Source organism: Cetorhinus maximus, chromosome 12, assembly GCF_964194155.1.
Source record: "Cetorhinus maximus chromosome 12, sCetMax3.hap1.1, whole genome shotgun sequence".
Taxonomy (NCBI): Eukaryota; Metazoa; Chordata; class Chondrichthyes; order Lamniformes; family Cetorhinidae; genus Cetorhinus; species Cetorhinus maximus.
Window position 1 is genome coordinate 48677934 of NC_135890.1, and position 23785 is coordinate 48701718.

A 23785-nucleotide genomic window follows, 5' to 3' on the forward strand; every position below is an offset into this window, starting at 1 on the left:
CCCATACCTTTTTCTGGCACGTTTTCAAGTGTGCATGCAGAGGATAAAGTAAAATAAGTAAAGGAAGTAAATAAATGGTGTACAGTGACAAGTTTGATGATAATCTCAGAGAGCAATCTGTGTCACTAACTCACCTGGCCAGCTGTATCTAAGATTTCCATAGAAACTGCTTCATCATCAATGGTTGCTTGGTGGCGATAGGTTGACTCTGGCAATTTATATTAAAAAGAAATATTTAATTAGTGTTGATGCCCACGCTGTGTCAGTTTTGGTGAATTTTAAGTTTAACAACAGTACATATTTTGTCGACATTTCTCATTCAATATAAGAAAACAAACTTTGACCTCTTAATGAGGCACTGTCCCGATGTTAAGGAGTTCTGAGATTTACCAAGTTCCTCAAACAGACCCGCCGAAATTTTCCAGCCCCCGACCCAGTGGGGCCAGCGAGCCATTGAAATCTCTGTTCACATCGGCAGGAACAGAAGGTCTCATTGGCACGAGGAGCCGGAAAATTCCAGCCACAGCTTTGACAACCTTTGGTTATAAGGTTGTATTCAAGCTGCAGAAAGCTTTAAAATTTAATTGCAAAAGGAATTAAGATTCTGAAACCCTTGGCGCCAAAAATTGCTACTTGTGAAAACAAAACTTTTTTTTTTCATTAAATCGCAGGAATTAAGTGGTTACAGGACTTGTGTCTCACAAAGGGACATTTTGGCTGCTGTGCCCTCTTCAACTCTGCACTGAGCACTAGTGAGAGTTGCTAAAATAAGCCAGGGAAACACTTAACGGTAATTATAACCTAACTTACCTTGCGAGAAACTGACAGAATCAGGTGGAAAACCAGTGACTTCAATGCAGAGTAAAATTGGATGGGGTATAAAACCAGTGTTATGCCCACTCCAGGATGTTCCACTGATAAGGAGCTAAGGTTAAAATTGTCCCCAATATGGAATCACTGCTGACACACTCCTCAAAAATTGATGTCTATGTGGTATTATAATCCTTGCTGAACTCCGCCAGTGTGACAATCATTCCAATCAGTTGGCTTCACTCACTCACGAAGCTGTCATCTGGTTAATGTGAATACAGATGTATTCTTTTGTACCTAGCTCCAAGGTGCCATGCACTCATGTCACTGTTTTGATACTAAACAGAATATTGGTGAAATTAGGACATTGTTTCTGGAGATATTTCCTTCCTGATTTTTGATAATCCAGGACTGTTTCACTGTATTCAGAATCCTCTCTACTTCTCTCACACTTCAGTTCATAAGCACAGCTGTATGCTGGAAAATCTTCAACACACATGAGCTGCACTGACCTCCTTGCCCCCTCTTCAATCTGCATTCCCATCGAGCTAGGCTCCACATTGGGGAGAGCTGCCTCAATGAATTTATCCTCGTGACCTTATAACTGAATGATAAACAGTAACTTTCAGAAGTTCCCAATGGCTGCTTCAAATACAGCATAAATGGTGTGACTGAAGGAGTCATTAGGCTAAAGGACAATAACCCCAGCTTACCTCTCCTCACAGCCAGTTATAATGATGACAGAACTTCACTTTTCTGAAAACACTTCCCTTTTTTATACTGATTGCCCTTATTGATACTTGTCCTTTCTGTCTGTTAGTTCAGCTGGCTGTAGTTTAGTTAGATTTTCTTTCTCTGGACGGTAAATTCGGTGAGGCTACGCTCCAGCATGGAAACTCATGATCATAAGGCATGGAGGTCAGTGTGTTTCTCCAGATTTCAATTACTGGAAAATCTTCAACTCACATGAGCTGCACTGACCTCCTTGCCCCCTCTTCAATCTGCATTCCCATCGAGCGAGGCTCCACACTGGGGAGAGCTGCCTCAATGAATTTATCCTCGTGACCTTATAACTGAATGATAAACAGTAACTTTCAGAAGTTCCCAATGGCTGCTTCAAATACAGCATTATACTGTTTCAGAACCTATTCTATACATTGCTGTGAAGGATTTAGATTCTTTCTGAGGATACATTTTACGCTGCTCTTTCTGATGATCACTTGGCTTGCTGAGACCTGTGCCAAGGCTAATTCCACTTCAACTCAAAATTTGTTTAACCATTTCCCTTTACAGGTCATAATAACAAGGTTATCCTTCTATTGATCTCCTCACAGCATATTTAGTAGTGTTAAGTGTGGAAGTAATGAGCAGCTGAAATTTGAAAGTTTGTGCTATTCTGCATTTTACTTCATCTCATACTAATTTTTGTTGCAAAGTTAATTTCTCCAGCAGATAATTGGTGAATTCAAACAGATACTAAAATACCAATGAATGAGACTGTATCTCCATAAGATGTATTATAAACATTGTACAGACCAGAAAGTAAAACAACTTTTACTATACTACAATAGTTGAAGACAATTTATGGCACAACTTTAACTTGCTTAAAGTTGGCAAAATAAAACAAGGTTCAATGTCAACTCAAAGAAAAAGTCTTGATTATATGTCTCCTGCAAATTTTGTCTTGAAAAAGTAGTAACATTGTTTAGAAAAGTTATGCTTTTGTTCTTTAAACAATATTTTCAGTTTACATTTGTTAAGTGCCTTTAATATTAAAAAAAACATATACACATCACAAATAAGTATATGGAAAATGGACACTGAACCCTGAAAGGAAATATTAAAATGGGCCAGTGGGGGGTGGGAACTGATAGGCTTGATCTAAGAGATGTGTCTTGGGGTCATTTTTAAAGGAGAAAGTACTGGACAGGGGAGGAGATTTAGAGATGGAGTTCCAGAGAGAAGGCTCCAAACATAATTGTACAGCAACTAGGTCTTGTCTGTCCATGAATGACATGTCAAATCTTTAATGGGGACTGGAGTATAAGGATCTTCCTCATAAAGGGTTAACATGGGACTGAGTACAGTACCACCCACACAGTGATGTAAGAGAACACTTGCCCTGCATCTAGGAGTCAGTGTAGTGTTGGACAGAGCCTTGTGTAAAAGCAAGCATGGAGGCAGCTCCTAGCTTGGACCTTTACTGTACCTATTTATATAGTTTCTAGTAGTTACTAAATGCTTACTGTTGAACTACCTAAGACTACAGATACCTTAATAAGACCTACCAAACTACCCCCAACACTTTACAACAGGAACCACCACCATCATCTGTTAATTCTGTTAATTATTGGGTGAGCTTCATGTTTGTCCTCAGGTATTAAAACAAGTACACAGAACAGCACTAAAGTAACCTGAAAAACATGGCTCTGTTCGATCTGCCTTCATTCCCAAATTGATACACGCTGACGTAGGTGTGAAGATAAATTGATGATGTCCTAGAAACATTTTCTCATAGATTAAAGGGTAGATTTAATAAATTGATACTCCTGGCATGGAGCTTAGTGCTGGGGACACATATCAGAAAGTGAGGCACAGAGGTCAGCACACTCCACAGGGATCCTTGTCTGTTAATTTTAATTGATAGGAAATACTTCAGGGGTCACTGACCTCGGCGCCCAGTGCACAGAGCTCTTTGCTAGGACTATAAACATGTAAATTTATCTTTTACACTACAGAATCAGAGAAATGACAGCATGGGAGGCACATCAAGATGGTGATAGCTTTCCTAATCCACCTATCTATATGTTTCTTTAGGGTGGTATAATGGCATAAAAGCCATTTGATGAGGGATATCTCATAGTGGGTATTTATTGGTACTCCCATTTTAGTTCTATCCCGTTCCACAGGACAGCTGGTGAGGGGGTAGGAAAGTGAAATGATATAAAGAAAGAACCTGCATTTCTACAGCACCTTTCAAGAATCAACAAGGAAACAGAATTTGCTGGGAAATTAACGGTGAATTTAATGTGCACGCCACAATTAGTGTGTAAATAACCCAACAATTTGTGGTGGGGAAGAAATACACCGTGAGTTGCGATTTGCCACAAATTGTTGGGTGATTTGTGCCACTCTGCTGGCCATAACTACAGCTCACCCTCCACTTCCCCCGAGTTTCAGGGAATTGTTGCATATCTACCATTAAATTAAATTAAGCTGGCTGCAGAATGTTGGGGCTGGTGCGTAATGACATGAGAATCCTTTAAATGTTCCTGCAATGCTCAAACTCTTCAGCTCAGAAAGGGAACAACTGAAACTATGAAGTTTCATTCCTGCTGTTAGTAGATTCTTCTTTGAGGTTTTAAAAATTTTTAATTCAATTTTTAAAAAATTTTCATATTTTTTCTTTGTCTCTTTTTTTCTCTCTATAACCCAATTTTTCCATTTCTTCATTTATCTTTCTGAATCTGATTTGACTCTTCTTCCCTGTCATTTATTTCTCTATCCTTAAATCTCAATGGCTAGGTAGATACACTGTTGGCCCTGTCATTCTCCTAGGTTCCAGATGCCCACTACCCTGCTGTACCATTTACAGCAACCTTTTGCCACAATATGAAGGGTGAGGGAAAATTCTGGGCTAATGAAACAAATGTGCTGATAAACTGTATTAGTGAAGTTTATTGAAGGATAACTATTGTCTGGAACATCAGGGAAAACTGGCCTGCTCTTCTTCATGTAGTGCTATAGTGTCTTTTACACAGAGAGGCTAGAAGGATCCTCAATTTAATAGCTCATCTGAGAAATAGCATCCTAAGATAGTGCAGCGCTCCCTCAGCACTGCACTGAAGTATCAGCCTAGAATACATGCTCAAGTCCATAGAGTGGGACTTGAAACCACAACCTCCTAACATTGAACCTAGGCCAACACCTGTAATTTTCAGCAGCTCATATAACGTTATTCATCCGTCATCTATAGGTCACATTCACAAAGATAAACCTATCTTACATCAAAAAGAAAAACATGGGGAAACTAGGTGATTAGACATTAGCCTTTCACCCTGGGACTTGGGCTCAAATCTAGCCAGTGCTAATAGGATGAAAGCCTCATAGATTTGTTGTTGCAAGAGTCCTGCATGAATTGAGCGTATACAGTCACAATCTAGATCCTAATGAATCTGGGCCAGTCCAGAACTGCCCTCAACTTCTGCACAAATTGGCAATTTCAATCACTTAGAATAGATGCTCTAAGGAACTGAACAAAGTGAGGAAAATGCCACACTGGTGAAGCAGGGGAAAGATGATTTTCTGTGGTTGAGGGTTGAAGCACATCATTAGGGCAGAATAGAAGGAGCTTTACTCCACATCGAATTGTATTGTTCCAGACCTGGGAGGGGTTGACGCTGGCACTTGGTGCAAGTGTGGGTGCAAATGTTCCTTTTCTCAACACTGATATCCCTCACTCATGAAGAAAGGACAAGGAAAAAGCTTACTTCCACAAACCAAACCCATCACTAACCTGTCTTCTTCCCCTCCAGCCATGCCCATTCAATCGTGGACGCATACTGTAGCTACATATCTCTCTAGAACCAACTGTTAAAGTCCGTTTCACTGACAGCACATAATACAGAAGAATACACAACACAGGCACGGCCACGTTTGTCCTAGTTTGTGACCCTGGATAGCTGTGGAGGTGATTAAAACATGGCAGTTCTCCCTGGTGTGCTGGCCAATAATTATCTCTTAACCAAAAGACAGATTATCACATTGTTGTTTGCAGGATCTTGCTGTGTGCAAATTGGCTGCCGTGTTTCTTACATTGTAGCAGTGATTACATTTCAAAAGTACTTCATCAGCTAAATGGGATAGATTAAGAACAGATCCAGCAGCTCAAAATTGGACATACATAATACACTTTGGGCAATCAGCAGCAGCAGAATTGTATTCCACCACAATCTGTAATCTTATGGCCCAGTATATCCCTCACTCTACCGTCACCATCAAGCCACAGGATCAACCCTGGTATAATGAGTAGAGTAGAACAGCATGCCAGGGGCAGCAGCATGCAAACCTAAAAATGAAGTCTCAACCTGGTGAAGTTATAACACAGGACTACAAATGCGTACAGCGAAAACTGCATGATATATATAGACAGAACTAAGCAATCCCACAACCAATGGATCAGGTCAAAGCTCTGCAGAACTTTCACATCCAGTCATGAGTTGTGGTGAACAACTAAACAAACAAAGGAAGAAGGCCCTATTAACATCCTCAACCTCAATGATGACAAGACCCAGCACGTGAGCACAAAAAACAAGGCCAAAGCATTTGCAACCATCTTCAGTTCAAAATGCTGAGTGCTTGATCCATCAGGCCTCTGCTGGAGGTCTCTACCATCATAGAAGCCAGTCTTCAGCCAATTTGATTCACTCCATGTGGTATCAAGAAACAGCTGAGTACACTAGTACAACAAAGGCTATAGGCCCTACAAACATCACGGCTGTAGTGCTCAGGACTTGTGGTTCTGAACTAGCCACACCATTGGCCATGCTGTTCCAGTACAGATAAAACACGAGCTTCTACCTGACAAAGTGAAAAACTGGCCAGGTATGTGCTATCCACAAAAATTAGGGCAAATTCCATCTGACCAATCAACATTCCATCAATCTACTCTCAACGATCAGCAAAGCGATGGAAAATATCGCCAACAGTGCTATCAAGCACCACTTACTCACCATTAACCTTATCACTGATGCTCATTTTGGGTTCCGCCAGGGCCACTCAGCTCCTGACCTCATTACAGCCTAACTCCAAACATGAACAAAAGAACTGAACTCAAGAGGTGAAGTGAGAGTGACTGCCCTTGACATCAAGGCAGCATTTGACCAAGTGTGGCATCAAGGAGCCCTAACAAAACTGGAGTCAATGGGAATCAGGGAGAAAAGTCTTCACTGGTTGGAGTCATACCAAGCACATGTGGTTGTTGGAGGTCAATCATTTCAGCTCCAGAACATTGCTCAAGGAGTTCCTCAGGGCAATGTCTTAGGCCCAACCATCTTCAGCTCCTTCATCAATGACCTTCCCTCCAACATTAGGTCAGAAATGGGATGCTTATTGATGACTGCACAGTGCTCAGTACTATTAGCAACTCCTCTTATAATGAAGCAGTTTGTGCCCAAATGCAGCAAGACCTGGACCACATTCAGGCTTGGGTTGATAAGTGGCAAATAACATTCAAGTCACACAAGTTCCAGGCAATGACCAGCTCCAATAAGAGAAAATCTAACTACCTCCCTTTGGCATTCAACAGCATTAGCACTGCTGAATGCCCTACCACCAACATTCAGTACCAGATGAGCACAAATTTTCTCCAGTTAAATATTGGGAAGGTCAAAGCCATTCTCCCCCACTGCAAATTCCATTTGCTATCCACCGACTCCATCCCTCTTCGTGGCAATTATTTGAGGCCGAACCAAACTGCTGGCAACTTTGGTGTCGGATTTGAACCTGGGATGAGCTTCCGCACATTTCATCACAAAGACCATCTTTTGCCACATCCGTCAAATTGCCCGACTGTAGCCCTACAAATGCTTATCTGCTGCTGAAACCCTCTTTCATGCCTTTGTTAACTCTCGACTTGACTATTCAATGCACTCTTGTCTGGCCTCCAACGTTCTACTTTCCGTAAGCTTGAGGTCATCCAAAAGTCTGCTTCCCATCTCCCAACTCATGCAAGTCCCATCACTCCTATCCTTGTTAATCTACACTGCCTCTCAAACAATCAACGCTTCGATATTAAAATTCTGATCCTGTCTTCTAGTCCCATCATGGCCTTCCACATCTCTGTAATCTCCTTTGGCCCCACAACCCTCTGAGTTAACTTTTTTTTTATTCATTCATGGGATGTGGGCATCACTGGCTCAGCCAGCATTTATTGGCCATCCCAAATTTCCCTTGTTCAGGGGGTGTTTCAGAGTCAACCACATTGCTGTGGGTCTGGAGTCATATGAAGGCCAGACCAGACCAGCAGAAAACCAGATGGGTTTTTACAACAATTGACAATGGCTTCATGGTCATCATTAGACTTTGAATTCCAGGTTCTTGAATTCAAATTCCATGATCTGCCATGGCAGGAATTGAACCCAGGTCCGCCAGAGCATTACCTGGGTCTCTGGATTACTAGTCCAGCAACAAACCACTGTGCCCTTGCCTCCCCACTGTGCTCCACTAATTCTGGTCTCTTGCACATTCCCAATTCTAATTCTCCCACCACTGATGGCCATTCCTTCAGCTGCCTAGGCCTTGCTTTGCATTCCTTCCCTACTCCTCTCTACCTCGCTTTCCTCTTTTAAGAAACTCCTTAAAGTCTAGCTCTTTGATCAAACTTTTGCTCATCTGCCCCTTATGTGGCTTGGTGTCAACATTTTATACATCTACTGTGCAGCACACTGGGACGTTCTATTACAGGTACATTGTACCAAATCCAGCTGTCAGAAAACCAAATTGTCCAAAAACTGGACACTTTTGATATTCAGTTAAATTGGTGATGACTCACCTCTTTTGCAGGTATCCACCACAGCAGGCAGTGCACTCATATTATGAGGCAGACATCTGCATGCAATATTGGTACGGGCATCATAAAAGGCACAAATAGGCATTAATGTCTTTGCATCGACCAAGAGCAGGTCGATGCAGAGACATTACTTTATGCTCTGCCCTCCCTTTTATGTGATTGGTTTGCCCTGAATGCAGCCACCACAGACGTCGCACAGCTTCAACGACAGTTTCTAAAGGGACCACTGCCAGCCTCTACCAGAAGAGGCAAAAAGTACAAAGCCAGGAGGTAAAGGAGTGTATTAAAAACACGGGCTGCTGTTGGCCACTGGTCACCCCCATTTCTCATTGCTATCTTGTCCTCCTTCCTGGTCACTGACCCCCCATTCCCAGGCCACCCCTGCCTTTCACCTGCCCTAGAGTCACAGTAGCCTGAAATGAAAATCTTCTTCGCTGGGCTGCCTAGGGATACCCAGCAGGCATCTGCAGTTTGCCGATTTGATGTACTGTCTGATTCCAGTACAAAATCCGAGAAAGCTAGAAATCCGGAACGGTCTCGGTGCTGAGGGTGCTGGAATTTGGACATCAGGCCTGTACGTTAAAGGTGCTATATAAATACAAGTTACTGTGTTGTTGTTGTCAGGATGGTCATCGTTGATCAGAAACTGAGTTGGACAGCCACATAAATACTGTGACTACAAGAACAGGTCAGAGGCTGGAAATTCTGCAGCAAGTAACTCATCTCCTAACACCGCAAACCTTTCCACCATTGACAAGGCACGAGTCAGGAATGCGATGGAATATTCCCCACTTGCCTGGATGTGTGTGGCTTCAACAACACTCAAGAAACTCAACATCATCAGGACTAATTAGCTCATCCACCAACTTCAACATTCACCCACTCTCCCATTGATGCGGTGTAATTGCAGTATGTACCACCTACAATAAACACTACAGCAGCTTACCAAAGTTCTTCGACAGCAACATCCAAACCCGCGACCTCTACCGCCTAGAAGAACAAGGGAAGCAGGCGCTTGGGAACATTGTCACCTGCAAGTTCCCAAGTTACACACCATTCTGACTGAGAGCTATATCGCCGTCCCTTCACTGTCACTGGTCCAAAATCACGGGGCAGAATTTTTCCTTTGGCGTGCAGGGGGCAGGCCCCGCACGTCCACGGGTAAAATGACGTGCGGTGATGTCGGGCGAGCGTCCCGACGTCACCACCCGCCACCGCGATATTTCGCTGGGTGGGCACGCGATGATGTCCGACGTGCGCCCACCATTAATTAACGGGCCACTTAAGGCCCTTGAGGCACCAATCGATGCTGATTTTTCGGCACCCGTGCAATCTTCGGGTCGGCACACAGGCGCAATGAGCAGGCTGGCAGGACACATTTGTATTAACCTCATCCACGGGCAGGATAAGAAGGCTCACTGGGGTCATGAGTGTGCGCAGTCAAGTATTTATTTATGAAAGTTTTTGAAACTTGCCTATGTGATCTGCAGTGCTTCAAAACGCATACCAGCTGCTTTTTCTGGACTCTTAACCTTCAGGTCAGCGCTCTGCAATGAGTAATCTTTTCTGGGCCTGCAGGCTTCAGGAAGCCTTCCCTTAGCCTGGGAATGGGAGCTGAACTCTCCACTGGAGGCAGGGCTCCTCTGAGGAGGAGGGGAGGGCTAGAAGGAGGAGGGGGCAGGAGTGCACATTCAGCCTCCAGGGGCGCCACCTTTGGGATGACCGGTGCAGACACAAAGGGCGCAGGGCCAGGAGGTAGTCCAAGGTGGAAGGGGCCACAGAAGATGCCACTATCCTGCTGCCAGGGGATACGGCGAAGCAGCTACCTCAATATGTCTGAGGTGCAGTGCCGAAATAGGCGCTGTCTCCCAAGGGAGACAGTCAACTATATCTGTCAGATGATTGGGCCTGAGATCCCCGCGAACTGTGTGGGTGGACTCTGAAGGTCACAGTTGCCCTCCACTTCTATGCACCTGGCTCCTTCCAGGGCCCGGTGGATGATGTTTGCAGCGTCTCCCAATCAGCTGTCCACACTTGTGTCAAGCAGGTTACAGACGCTCTGTTCAGGCATGCATTGGCCTTCATCCACTTCCGCTGGGACCAGGCAAGCCAGACACAGCGAGCCAGAGACTTTGCGGCCATTGCTGGCTTCCCCCATGTCCAGGGTGCAATAGACTGCTCACATGTGGCCGTCAAGGCGCCAGCAGGTGAGCCCGGTGCCTTCGTCAACAGGAAGGGCTTCCACTCCATGAACGTGCAGATAGTGGGTGATCACAGGATGCAGATTCTACAAGTCTGTGCAAGGTACCCAGGCAACTCCCACATGCCTACATTCTCAGACACTCCCAGGTGCTGGGGCTCTTCAGTGCTCCGGCTTGGCTGGATGGTTGGCTGCTGGATGACAAGGGCTGTCCCCTCAGAAGGGGGCTCATGACGCCTCTCCGCCATCCAAGAACAGAAGCTGAGCAGCGCTACAATAGGAGCCACGGCGCCACAAGGGCTGTGGTGGAGAGAACCATCAGTGTTCCCAAGATGCACGTCCATTGCCTGGACCGCTCAGGGGGCGCACTCCAGTACCCCACCAGATCGTGTATCGGTGATAGTGGTAGCATGCTGCGCTCTCCACAATCTTGCACTGGAAAGGGGGGACGCAATGGACGATGAAGACGTCGGCGCAGTGGATGCGGTTGCAGACGATGAGTCCAGCAGTGAGTCTGAGGATGAGCACGCACAGGGAAATTCTGAGGGGGCAGACGCTGACCCAGGCATACTCCAGGGGCCGAGATGCCTGGGAGGCTTTAATCGAACGAACATTCAGCTAGCACACCACATATGGACCTTCGGGACAAGCCTGGGCTGTAGGCTCCATACTCGACACCTAAGTGCAAAATCTGCCAGGTTAGGAACAGTCGCTAAGGGCCTTGTTAATAAAGCTGAATGTCCAACAAAGCACTCATTACAGTTTTGGAAACCATACACATGCAGAAGAAAAGAGGTAACCTCAGCCATGGTGACATATCTGAACTTGCAAACCAACTTATTCCAAAAAAAAGAGAATAGTATTACAAAACAATGCAAATCATAAGGGCCTCATCTCAGTCCGACACAAAAGCACCAGTGAAAAACCCATGGTGTGCCTGAGGTGTCTTATGTTTTTGTTTCCGGGTGCTACGTCTTGGTGCTGCCCCATCACTGGGAGTGGCATCTGAGACAGCCTGCTGACTCTGTTGTCCTGTTGGCCTCGATGACCTTGGCAGTCGTCCTCTGGCCCATGCAGCCAATGCTGGCCCCGCCTGGGAGGGATCTGCCAGGTCCACAGCTGGCATCTCCCCAGTCATCGCAGCCTCACTGGATGCTACAGTCACTGGGAGAGGGACGGAGGAGCTGCCGCCCTCATCCGGAGCACCCTGAGAGGTGCCCGCAGAGACGCCAGGCAGCTGCTGCGCCGACGTGAGGTCACATCAGACCTCCCTGCTCACTGTGGATGGATAGGCACCGAGCTGGGAAAGTTGATGCCCAAACCATCTCCCACACTGGCACTGACCAGCTGAGGCTAATGCCGATGTGAGGGTTTGCTGGTCCGAGCGCATCCCCAGAAAGCCCTGATGGGTCTCCTGGAGTAGCCTCTCCACGAGAGTCGCCACTCTCTCCATGGAGGACGCATGGCGCTCGGACATGAGGCTCATTGCTTCGGCAATTGTCCGTGTAGACTCCTCCACCAAGGGGACCAAGCCAAGCATAGCCTCATGTATCTCCCGCAGATGCTCCCGCACACCCGGCCGCATTTCCTGCATCTGCTGCGTCGAGGACGACTCCAGAGGCACATCATCAGGCACCGACTGAGCATGTGCCTGGTACCCTGCAGTCCCCTGGCTGCTGGCACCATGGGCACTCCCTGTCTCTGCCAGCTCCTCCAGCAACTGTGAAGTGTGCTCACCACTGTGCCCCGGGACAGTAGCCAATGTTCGAATTCTCACCGAGGTGCTAATATCTGCGCTGGTGCCTGCCTGGCAGAGAAGGTGTGATGTAGGTGAGACTTCAGGGCCCTGAGGTGTGAGAGGGGACCTCAGCTGCTCCTCCTCCCAGCCCTGCTATGCTGATGCTGAAAGGAAGAACAAGGACAGTGCATCAGTTAACGTGGAGACAATGACAATGTGCATCCCTGTCCCCCGGATCATTATGCTCTCATCCTTCCATTAGCAATGGTAAAGCCATGTTGCAAAATTAAATCAATTAACATTCAGCAGTGCTATGGCTGTTGGGAGAACAATGCTGACCTCACTGTTGGGCATAAGTACCTGGCTGTGGCACCCCAATCTCACTGACACCAGTGGACCTTGGCACATGGCGCCTCTCCAGATCCAGGGCCTCCTGCTCGAAGCGACTATGAATGGCGATCTGCACTCGGCCACCGCCAGTCCTCACACGCTCTGCCGCGTTATGAGCATTCTTCTCCTGAAAATGAGAGAATTGTTTAGTGAAAATTGCACATGGGCTCTCTTCGCGCACGGCCCACCCCAACCAGAGTGGGACATATCAGGGGTCCAGTGCCTCCTCACCCCGCTACTGCTGAACACTCACACAAAGATGCTAGGTCTGCTCCACACACGCCCCCCCCGCAAAACCCCACCTTGGCCACATGCTGCCTACATCACATTAGGCAACACACGATGTATCCTTCCATAACAAGGAGGTGCAAGCACGTGGAGCGCAGAGGGCAGCAGTTGGTTCCTTGCCACGCCACCTTGAAGCTCCCCTCCCAGCATGTCATCACCCTGATATTGACATGTCCTGGAGTTCAAACACAGCGCCTAGGTGCAGCTCCTTCAGGTTGCCCCAAAACAATAATGTGGGACTCAGTGTAACACATGCTGCAGGGGCAAAACACATCTCTTCGTCACCCTCTCAGGCTGACCTCTGCATGGGCAATATCTGCTTGCCCACTCAGCAAAGGACAAATGCCGTCAATGATCCAATGTAGTCACTACACTTGGACTTGGGGGAGCAGGGGGGGTAAGCCGACCTGCTGGGTTACATGATCTATGCTAACATGGTACTCACCCTGCCAGAGCGCAACAAGTCATTGAAGCACTTGCGACACTGGATCCAGGTCACCACGTCGCGGGAGCTCACAGCCTCTGCCACCGCCTCCAAGGCACATTTCATCATGTTGGAGGGCCTCCTCCTCCCACCCTGGGGAACCAGCACCTCCCACCATGCTGCCACCTCCTCGAGGAGGGCAGCAAGGCAGTCATCCAAGAAACGAGGGGCACACTGGCCCCCGCCCCACCCTCTGGCCTGGCCTGTCCCACTGCCCTACCCTCCAGCCTGGCCAGCTCACCATGAGCCCTCTGGTGAGCCCTTCCACTTGCCATTGTGAACAGCCTTGCAAAGGCTGCCAGCGCTTCAAATAAACAGGCCGCTGGGTCTCCATTGGACCCGGTGGACAATGCACTCCCGCCACTGCCTACCTACTCCCGCTATCCTCGGGCATTGCACATTACGCTGGGTGGGCCTTAATTGGGCCGCCTGCGTAAAATGGCGGCGCGGACCCGATCGCGGGCAGCAATCAGGTCCACACCCGCCTGTGCCCGCTCCCGCTCTGCCCCCCCACCCCCGAACAGAAAAAATTAAGCCCATGGAATTCCTTCCTTAACAGCACTGGGGATGTATTTACATTGCACGGACTGCAGTGGTTCAAGAAAACAGCTCACCATCACCTTCTCAACAGGAATTAGGGATGTGCAATAAATGCTGGCCTGGCCAGTCACATCATGAAAGAATAATAAAAAAGCTGTGAAGACCCTGAGGTTATGAAAAATGCTAAATGCAAGTCTTTCTTTTGTTTACGGGTTAACTAAACAGCAAATAATAAGTTTGTGTGTGTTGGGAAGAGAAATTCAGACCTATAAAATTAATCAAGATAGCTCCTTTAAATGAGTTTACACTTACTTCAGATTTTAGAGTACATAATTTATTATAATTGAGTCCAGATTCAACCTCCTCTCATTCCTATAAACTTTAATAACACCACTACATAACATATGTCCATATGCATAAAAAAACAATAACCTGCCAGAAAGTAATTTATGTATCAGCAAGACAAACCAAAGCATAAACAGATTTATTAAAGTTCTTCCTCTCTTGCCTCAATTTTCCAACATTTAAATATAAAATCAGTTTCACGTATCATACAAATCACTAAAATGATCCCCACTGACAGATACTGACGATACTTTCAGTGTGAATAAATTACAATTAAACCAATATTGGTTCAAACATTTTCCATTTGTCTCTCCCAAGGGGATTTAATGGACTGAAAGTCTCCTCCCTCTTCTGCCTGGGAATCTGTTTCTTTTTTATTTAGTCTTCCATGGGATATATGTGCCACTGTCAAGGCCAACATTTGTTGCCCATCCCTATTTGCCCTTGAGAAGGTGGTAGTGAGCCAACTTCTTGAATTGCTGAAGTCCATCTGGTACAGGTACACCACAGCAGCAGTTTTGTACTACTGAGTGGCTTGCTAGGCCATTTCAGAGGGCAGTTAAGAGTCAACCACATTGCTGTAGGTATGGAGTCTCATGTAGGCCAGACCAGGTATTGGTGGCAGATTTTCTTCCTAAAGGACATCAGTGAACCAAAAGGATTTTACAACAATCGGTGATATTTTCATGACATCATTACTGAGACTAAGTTTAATTCCAGGTTTTTAAAAATGAATTATTTGAATTTAACTTGCACCAGCTGCTGTGGTGGGAATTGAACCTGTATCCCCAGGGCATTAGCACTGGCACTAAATTGAATCATCTGACTCCAAAAGACCATGAAGTGACCACTGTACAAAATTAAAACTCCCTGTTCAAATGGCACAGACTGCTTCAGTATCTGAGGAGTTGTGAATGGTGCTGAACATTGTGCGATCATCAGCGAACATCCCCACTTCTGACCTTATGATGGAAGGAAGGTCATTGATGAAGCAGCTGAAAATGGTTGGGCCTAGGATACTACCCTGAGGAACTCCTGAAGTGATGCCCTGGAGCTGAGATGATTGACCGCCAACAACCACAACCATCTTCCTTTGTGCTAGGTATGACTCCAACCAGCGGCAAGTTTTCCCCCTGATTCCCTTTGGCTCCAGCTTTGCTATGGCCCCTTGAAGCCACACTCAGTCAAGTGCTGCCTGACCTCACTTCTTGAATTCAGCTCTTTTGTACATGTTTGGACCAAGGCTGCAATGAGGCTGATAAGGCACTATATTGCATAGAATTACATAGAAACAGACCATTAGGCTTAACTAGACCATGCCTCTTGAGTCTCCTCTTGTTCTTCCTTATCTGACTCTGTTCCCTCTCACTCACATGCTTATTTAGCCCCCTCTAAATGCATCAATAGCATTTACTTCAACCAATCCGTGTGGTATATCAAGTTCCTCATTGCAATTCTGGTACCGTCCTTGTAAATCCTTTGCATCCTCTCCAGTGCCTCCATATCCTTCTTATAATATGGCAAGCTGAACAGCACACAGTACTCTATGTGTGGTTTAATCAAGGTTCGATACAAGTTCAGCATAACTTTTTTACTTATCAATTCTAACCCTCTAGAAATAAACTCGAGTGCTTGTTGTTTTTGTTTGGCCTCATTGACCTGCACCGCTACTTTTAGTGATTTGTGTATATGTACTCCAAGGTTCCTTTGTTCCTCTGTCCCATTTAGATTCATATCATCCAAGTAATATTGACCTCCTTATTTTTCTTACCAAATTGTAATACCTCACACTTGTCTGTGTTGAATTCATTTGCCAATTATATACCCATTCTGCCGGTTTATCTCTTGCCTTCTTGCAATTTGTTGCAGTTATCCTTAAGATTGACTCCCCACCCTCACCACCAATTTAGTTATATTTGAAAATTTAGAAATGTTGATTTTGATTCTAAAGTCTAAATCATTAATATAAAACAGTTGTTCTAGCACCGATCCTTGTGGAATCCCATTTCCTACCTTTTGCCACTGAATAGCTACCCTGTAGCTCTACTCTCTGCTTTCTGTTCTGTACCCAGTTAGCTACCTGTTCTCTGATACCACATGCTTTCACATAATTCATTATTCTATATGTGGCACCTTACTGAAACCTAGATAAGTTGCATCTAATGCATTAGCTTTGACTACTCTGCTTCAAAGAATTCAATGAGATTGGTCAAGCAAGACTTTCCCTTTGAAATCCATGCCTACTACTCACTATTAAGTTTCTAGCTGTTTTTCTATTTTAGCAGGGATTTCATTATTTTTCCTCCCACCGATGATAAGTTGGCTGGCCTGTTGTTCCCTGGATGAGTTCTGTCTCCTTTCTTAGATATTCATTCACTATTCATCCAGCCATAGTCCCAATGGGCCATTGGCATCTCTCTCAATCAGAGAGAGACATTTTGGCTCAACAAGGCATGTAGGCAAGGCTTCCATGAACTACCACAACCAGTATGGGGATTGAACTCCAGCTGTTAGTGTCATCCTGCATCATACTCTAGCCATCTAGCCAAGTGAGCTAACCGACCCTCTTCTTCTTAGATATAGGTATTGTGTTAGCTATCCACCAGTCCTCTGAAACTACACCTTTTTCTAACAAATGACTAAAATGTGTGTTGTAATGCCTCTGCTATCTCTTTTCTAGCTTATTTGAAGATGTGCAAATGGACTCTTTCTGGACTAGGGATTTTACCCTCTTTGGTCGTCATGGGCTTCAAGGGTTACGGAACAGGCAGGAAAGTGGAGTTGAAGCCACAATCAGATCAGCCATGATCTTATCGAATGGTGGAGCAGGCTCGAGGGGCTGAATGGCTTACTCCTGCCCTTAACTCTTGTATTCTTCTGATTTTGTGTTCTCTTTGAGTTTGACAAGTTTATTTAATTTTTTAAATTTTATTTTACGTGCAATTATGTCATTTCTCATCCCATCTTCTGAAGTCATGTGCACCTGATCTGTCTCCAAGTAAATAATGAAGCAAAGTCATTTTTCAATATTTCTGCAATTTCACTATTGCTGTTTGTGATTTTATCCTACCATCCCTTAGTGGCCCTAATTCCCATCCAAACTATTGTTTTATTATTTATGTGCCTGCAGAATATTTTACTATGTTGTTTTATGTTCCCTAATAATTTAATTTCATAGGTCCTTACTGCTTTCCTGATTGCTTTTCTTGACTTCTCTCCTAGTTTCTTCATATTCTCCCTTCTCATGCTCTAACCTACTGTCCTTGTGACTTAGAATGTATCTATGTCCTTACCTTCAGTTATTCCCCTATGTTTTTATATACCCATGGTATCTCATTAGCGTTTAATTTTTTTTAAGTGGAAAATATTTTTCCTAAATTCTGTTGAACATCTTTTCAAAAGTTTTCCCATTGCTGTTATACATCATTATTGCCAAAATCTCAATCCATTTTATTATTACAAGTTCCAGTCTCAGACCCTCAGAACCAAGTTTTCTCTAATCTGGTCTTCATCATGCCCATGTCCTTCTCAACTATTATTTTAATGGGTATTACGTTATGGTCACTATTACCTAAATATTCCCCACTTTTACTTCTCTCATCTATCCTGGTTCACTCTCCATTACTAGTTTTCCCTTGTCAGACTTCTTACATACTGGGTTAGAAAGTAGTCCTCTGCAGATCGTCAGAACCCAATTCCCTTATCCCCATACCTACTTTTTCTGGCCAATCAACTTTGTTGTAATTGAAGATCCCTGTGACTATTATTCTATGATTTTTATTCATTTTCCTAATTTGTTTGGATATTTCTTCCTTCACCTTCCTATAGAACACCCCATTATTATGATTGCTCCTTTATTATCTTTTATCACTACCCACATGGATTCTATTTCTGTCTTACTGATGGCTGCGACACATTTTTCTACTGTCATTATGTTACCTTTATTAAGTACAGCTACTCCACCTCCACTTTTTCCTTCTCTGTCCTTACTAAACATGTTATACCCTGCAATGTTTAATTCCTAATCCTCATTTTTTTCCTTGTAGCTATGTCTCAGTAACCCCTATTATATTTAGTTCCTCACATTATGTTATTGCCTGCATTTCCCCTGTTTTATTATGGACGCTGTGTGCATTATTATATCGGCAGGTTAATTCATTTTTAATAACAAATCCTCTCACTTTATTTTTACACGTCTGTTCGGTTTATGCCCTGGCCATTTATTTTCTCCCTCAGATTAGTCTGTCCTTTGTTCTCCTTTCCTGCAGTGGGGTGTGTATGGATTAAACATCTCAAATGTTGAGCAGAAAACCTGCTCACACTTCAAAATCAGGATAGCACATCCCACTGTGTTGTGTGACATTTAACTTCGCAAACCAATGACTCTTGTAAACCTTATAATGAAAAAACAAAAACCTCGTAATGAAAAAAACACTGCTCACAACCAGCAACAAAGGAGAAGGAGTTCTATCTTGCGCCACCTTAGGAAATGGGTTAACACTGCCCAAATAAATCTATATAGAATCTTCATGACCTGAGGGGAGAGATTCAATTGCATTCTATCTGTTTTGTAAGGCAATGAATCCAAATTTCAAAGATGAAAGGAGAATGGATCAAGTCAGACATTTTCAAGGCTGCCAGCATGACTCACCTGACAATGACAATGGGGGTAACTTCAATCCCACCTCGAGCAGAACTTATTGTTGACGACAGGGTTCTCGGCTGCCGGCTGGAGAACTGGTGGTTCATCGCCTCTGTTGGGGAAGACCCGCCAGAATTAGTGTCCATCAGGCACTTATCTGGCCTGCACGGGCCTTCCCCGGGATTTAGGACTCCTGGGGCGAAAATTCTGCCCCCGAGAGCTGCCAGCCAATCAGAGGCTGGCAGCTCTCCATTGCCTGTCACTGGCTGCTAATGGAAACGCATCAATCAAAGGCCTAGGGTCAATGAGGGACTCAGGCCACAGGTGAGTAAGGGGGGATTGGGGACCAAGGAGAGGTGGTCGCTGGCTAAGGGGAGGAGGGGGGTGGGAAGAAAGTGCAGAGTGGTGGCTTTCAATAGAGCTTTCCGTTCCCAACTTCAGGTCCCTCGATCAGGCACGGAGTTTGAACAAGGGAACCCCCGCACCACCCTGGAAGCCCACAAGCAAACCTTACATGGTTTGTTTTTTAAGCTTCCCACATGGCAAGTGCCAGGCTCACTGCTAGTTGAATATCAGTGATGGTGAGATGAGGCCCTTAGGTGGCCATTAATTACCCAGTTAAGGGCCTCAATTTGTATCCGAGCAGGATGGCTATCTACAAGACTTCCCGCCTTGGTCTTAATCGGGCAAAGGGATGAAGTCACCAGGGTCCCCAGCCGCTACCCTCCTGCTCGATTAAATACGCCCCCCCCACCCCCTCCAAACTCACCATCAAGGGGGCATCGAATTCTGCAAGCGGCGGGTGGGGGGGAGAGGTGGGGCAAGAGATTATAATTTCACAAATCTGAAACTCAACCCCCAACTGCCTCAGAAATGCCCAAACCAGTTTTAATGGAGGTGAGCTTGGGGCAGGGTGACTAGCCTGCTTTCAAGAGGCAAGCCCATGGCCTGAGTTTTGTGCTCGACGGGCGCATGTGATCAACAGGCTTGGGAGGGGACTGGAAATGGGCCCCCTACCGCGATCATCCCCTGACCATGACTTCATGCCCTGAGAAAGGTTCAGCGCAGCTGGTGTGGGTGGGAAGAGGGCGGGCAATGACGTCACCACAGGTGAGGGTGAGCGCTTCCACTGAGCTGCCTGAAGGCAGACAGATGCCTCAGGGAGCTGCAGACCTCCAAATAATAAAAGAAAGCACAAAAAAGCTGCAAAATATGTCCATGCAGCACAATCAAGCACTTGAAAGCATACCTCATAAGAAAAAAGGCCCCAGATATTTCTTTTTATTTTATATCCTAACGGAGATTTCATCCCACCCTAGGATGAGGTTTCATCAAAAATGTAAAGGCCGTCTGGCCGGTTGGCCCATCCACCAGCCATAAGTTTGGACGGACCACGAAAAACATCACTTACAATTGGGCCATTACTGAGATTAATAGCCCACTTAATTGTCGGCGGGCGCTCTTCCGACTGCTGCGTGGGCCCACTGAGCGAAATACCGCGCGAGTGCGCAATGACGTCAGGACGCTTGCCCGATGTCATCTCGCGTGATCTTACGCCCATTCAGGTCAGGCGTGCGCCCACCCCGGGACATAAAATTCTAGTCCATTATTTAAATTAGTTCATGGCCTGCGTGTCTCAAATTTTAACAGCCTTTCAGATTTAGCGAATTCAGACCAGGGGTTCCCAGAGCTTGGGAAATCCAGCAGCCAATGGGTGGCGGGAAAGGCCAGATCCAGCAGATTTGCATCTTTCCAGCACAGCCTGCGAGCTCGAACGAGCAAGAGTACATTCCCACAGCGCCCCCACACCCCGCCAACCTAACTTTCCCCGACTAGCACCCCAGTATTCCCCATGACCCACGCTTTTATCTCCCCGCAATGTATGCTCCGATCTCCCCATCACCCCAACAACCCACAATGGCTCCTTCGCACCCTCCTCTCCGCTCCCCTTCCAAGGCCTTCTAGTCCCATCCTTACTTATCAATGTGACTGGCTGTGACTGGGGAATGGAGAATAAAATTTCGAATGAGCTCCTGCCATGAAAGTTTGGCAGGGCGTCCAGGTTACCAGCATTTTCAAGTTTCCTGGTTGCTACAATCCCCAGTCACCCACAAATATCAGGGTCACTCTGTCCTGTGTGAAATAGCACGTCTATGTGAAACATTTCAGGATATATCTTGTCTGCAGCCGCTTGAATCAGCTTAACCAAGTGATTATCTGTTGGTGTGAACAGAACATTAGTATAATATAGGTGTTACTCACCCAGTGTGGGGTCATATTCCCAGATGAACCTCTTGGTCAGAAACCTGACTACAATAGCTGTAAAGAAAAAGAAATTAATTAATGCCAATTAAACATCGATCATGTTACGAATTGGAAATAGTGTAACCTTCTATACAATCACAAGATCAATATGGATGTAAAGGGCCACGTGACTACACTGCCCACAGCACAGTATCCAATTGCCCTTTAAATAACTACATAGTTTATGCTCCACTATCCTGCAAGAAAGTTCATTTCATGTATTGATTACGCTTTCTGTGAATACTTTAATATTTAGGGTAAAGTGCTTCTCACATGCACCACTAACCAGGCCACCTCCCTCTAAATCAGCTTGAGGGACAGTTCCAACCCTCAACCTATTAAACCTGTCACGGTCCCTCAACAGGCCGGGAAATAGGATGGGGCAGAAACACATAAAGCACCCAGAATGAAATTACTTGTCTCGGTGGAGTAGCAAAAAACACGAATCTGTTGGATCTTATTTAGATTTGCAGATTCTCGGTGACAGAATGCCAATTATAACAACTTCAATTATAGATTACCGGGGACGAAATTCATCCCTCAAACTAACAACAGGAAAGTGTCTGCTTATCTCTTTATTAATGACCAACTACAAATTATTGTAGGGGCATGCAGATTTAAAACACGCCATTCCTGTGCTGCCATTTCATTAGCAGGTCATTCTTTACCCCAGTCTACTGTGGCACAATATAGCTATATTCACACAGTACTAATTAGTACATCACTTATTCGCCTTTAGCTTATATTAGAGTGTTTGTTCAAACAATGAATTCAGAGGTTCTTTGCTGAATTGCACTCCTTGAAAATTCAGGCTTGTGAGTTTTTGAAAGTGATGTAAGGTACCACCATCCTGTACACAGTTAAATGGAAGCAATTTTTCAGTAAAATAAAAACTAAATATGCAGCACCACATTCACAAACAGGAAAACACTAATTAGCTAATGTACTGCAACAACAGTTCATCATTGCTTTGATGGTAACATAGTGACACATGAATATGACGAGGCTATTGGTCTATCTTGCCAACCCTTCCAAACCTCCTATCAGTTTTCTTACAATGATTCCAAATGAAGTGCCCCCAAGGCCCATTTACTAATGGAATTTCACCAAGTGTTTTACACAGGAACAGGAGTAGGTCATTGGGTCTCTTGAACCTGTTCTGCCATTCAATAGATCCTGGCTGATCTGTAGCTCAATTCCACTCACCCGTCTTTGCTCCATACCCTTTGGTACCCTTACCCCAGAAAAATCTGCTGATTAAAGACTTGAAAATTTAAATAGACCCAAAGTCCATAGCTTTTTGGGGTGTGAGTTCCAAATTTTCACTACCCTTTACGTGAAAATGTGCCTCCTGATTTAAATGGTATGGCTCTGATTTTAATATGATCACTTCTTGTTTCTGGGTTCCCCTACCAGAAGAGATATGCTCTCTGGACCTATCCTATTGAATGCCTTTATTACTTTATATACCTCAATTGGATCACACATCAATATTGACCAAGTACAAACCAAGTCCTCAAAATTTAACACTTTAAACCCTGGTATCATTCTGGTGAATCAGTGCTGTGACCCTTCTAAGTATACCTTTCCTGAGGTTTAGTGTCCAAATCTGAACAGATTTCTCCAGGTAGTTCCTGGCCAAGACTCTGTACAGCTGAAGCTTCGCATTTCATTTTTGAATCCAACCCCCTCAAGATAAAGTTTAACATATCATTCTTCTTCTTTCTCAGTTCTCTGCCCAAAGGCAGGTTCAACCCACAGCGCTGCAATCTCCACCATGGTTAGGGAAAAGAAGCAGGTCCCGAGTTCACCCCAGCCAGAACAGGAATTTGCTGGCATCAATCTGATCCACACCAGCCATCCAGCCAACTCAGCCAACTAGGCCCCCAAGGAGCCTGAGTTGCTGTGGCAACATACATTTTTACATGCATGTTGTAGTCAGAGCTATGAATAGTGATGGTAGAGGCTCCAACTTTCTTTCCACCACATGGCTGACCAGGAATCTCACCTTCTCTTACCACCCGCCAGTGGTATATGTTGGAAGGATTTGCAGGTTGACACTGAGTCTGTTTGGCTGCATTATGAACACACCTTCCTTGGCCATCAAGTCCTCAAGTGGGGCTTGAACCCAGAGCTCCTGACTCAGAGGCAGGGATGCTACAAGACCTCTGATATATCATTAGTCTTTTCAATTCCTTTTTGTACCTTTGATGCTCCAAAGTTCTCACCATTAAGAAAATATTCCACTTGTCTTTTTCAGATCCTAAAGTGGATAATCTCATACTTCCTCCACATTGAACTCATCTATCTTAGTCTTTGTGACTCATTTAGTTAATCTTTGTAACTTTCTGCTGTCATCCACACAACTTACTGTGCCTCCTCACTTAGTGTCATCTGCAAACTTAGATATATAAATCTCTATTCCTTCATCCTCCATAATTCACGTGGCTTCAGAGCAGCTGACATGAGTAAGG

At 45.1% G+C, this 23785-nt stretch overlaps 1 protein-coding gene across 4 annotated transcripts in view; it reads right to left on the bottom strand.

Moving 5' to 3' along the window:
* rerg (RAS-like, estrogen-regulated, growth inhibitor) overlaps positions 1–23785 on the bottom strand; it is a 194105-nt gene that overhangs the window by 11378 nt on the left and 158942 nt on the right. For all 4 annotated transcript variants that reach the window (XM_078553563.1, XM_078553560.1, XM_078553561.1 and 1 more), the window contains exons 3-4: positions 21270–21326; positions 135–208 (exon numbers count right to left, since the gene is read on the bottom strand). In XM_078553563.1, the coding sequence (XP_078409689.1) occupies positions 135–208; positions 21270–21326 (131 nt within the window). The remainder of the gene's footprint in view (positions 1–134; positions 209–21269; positions 21327–23785) is intronic.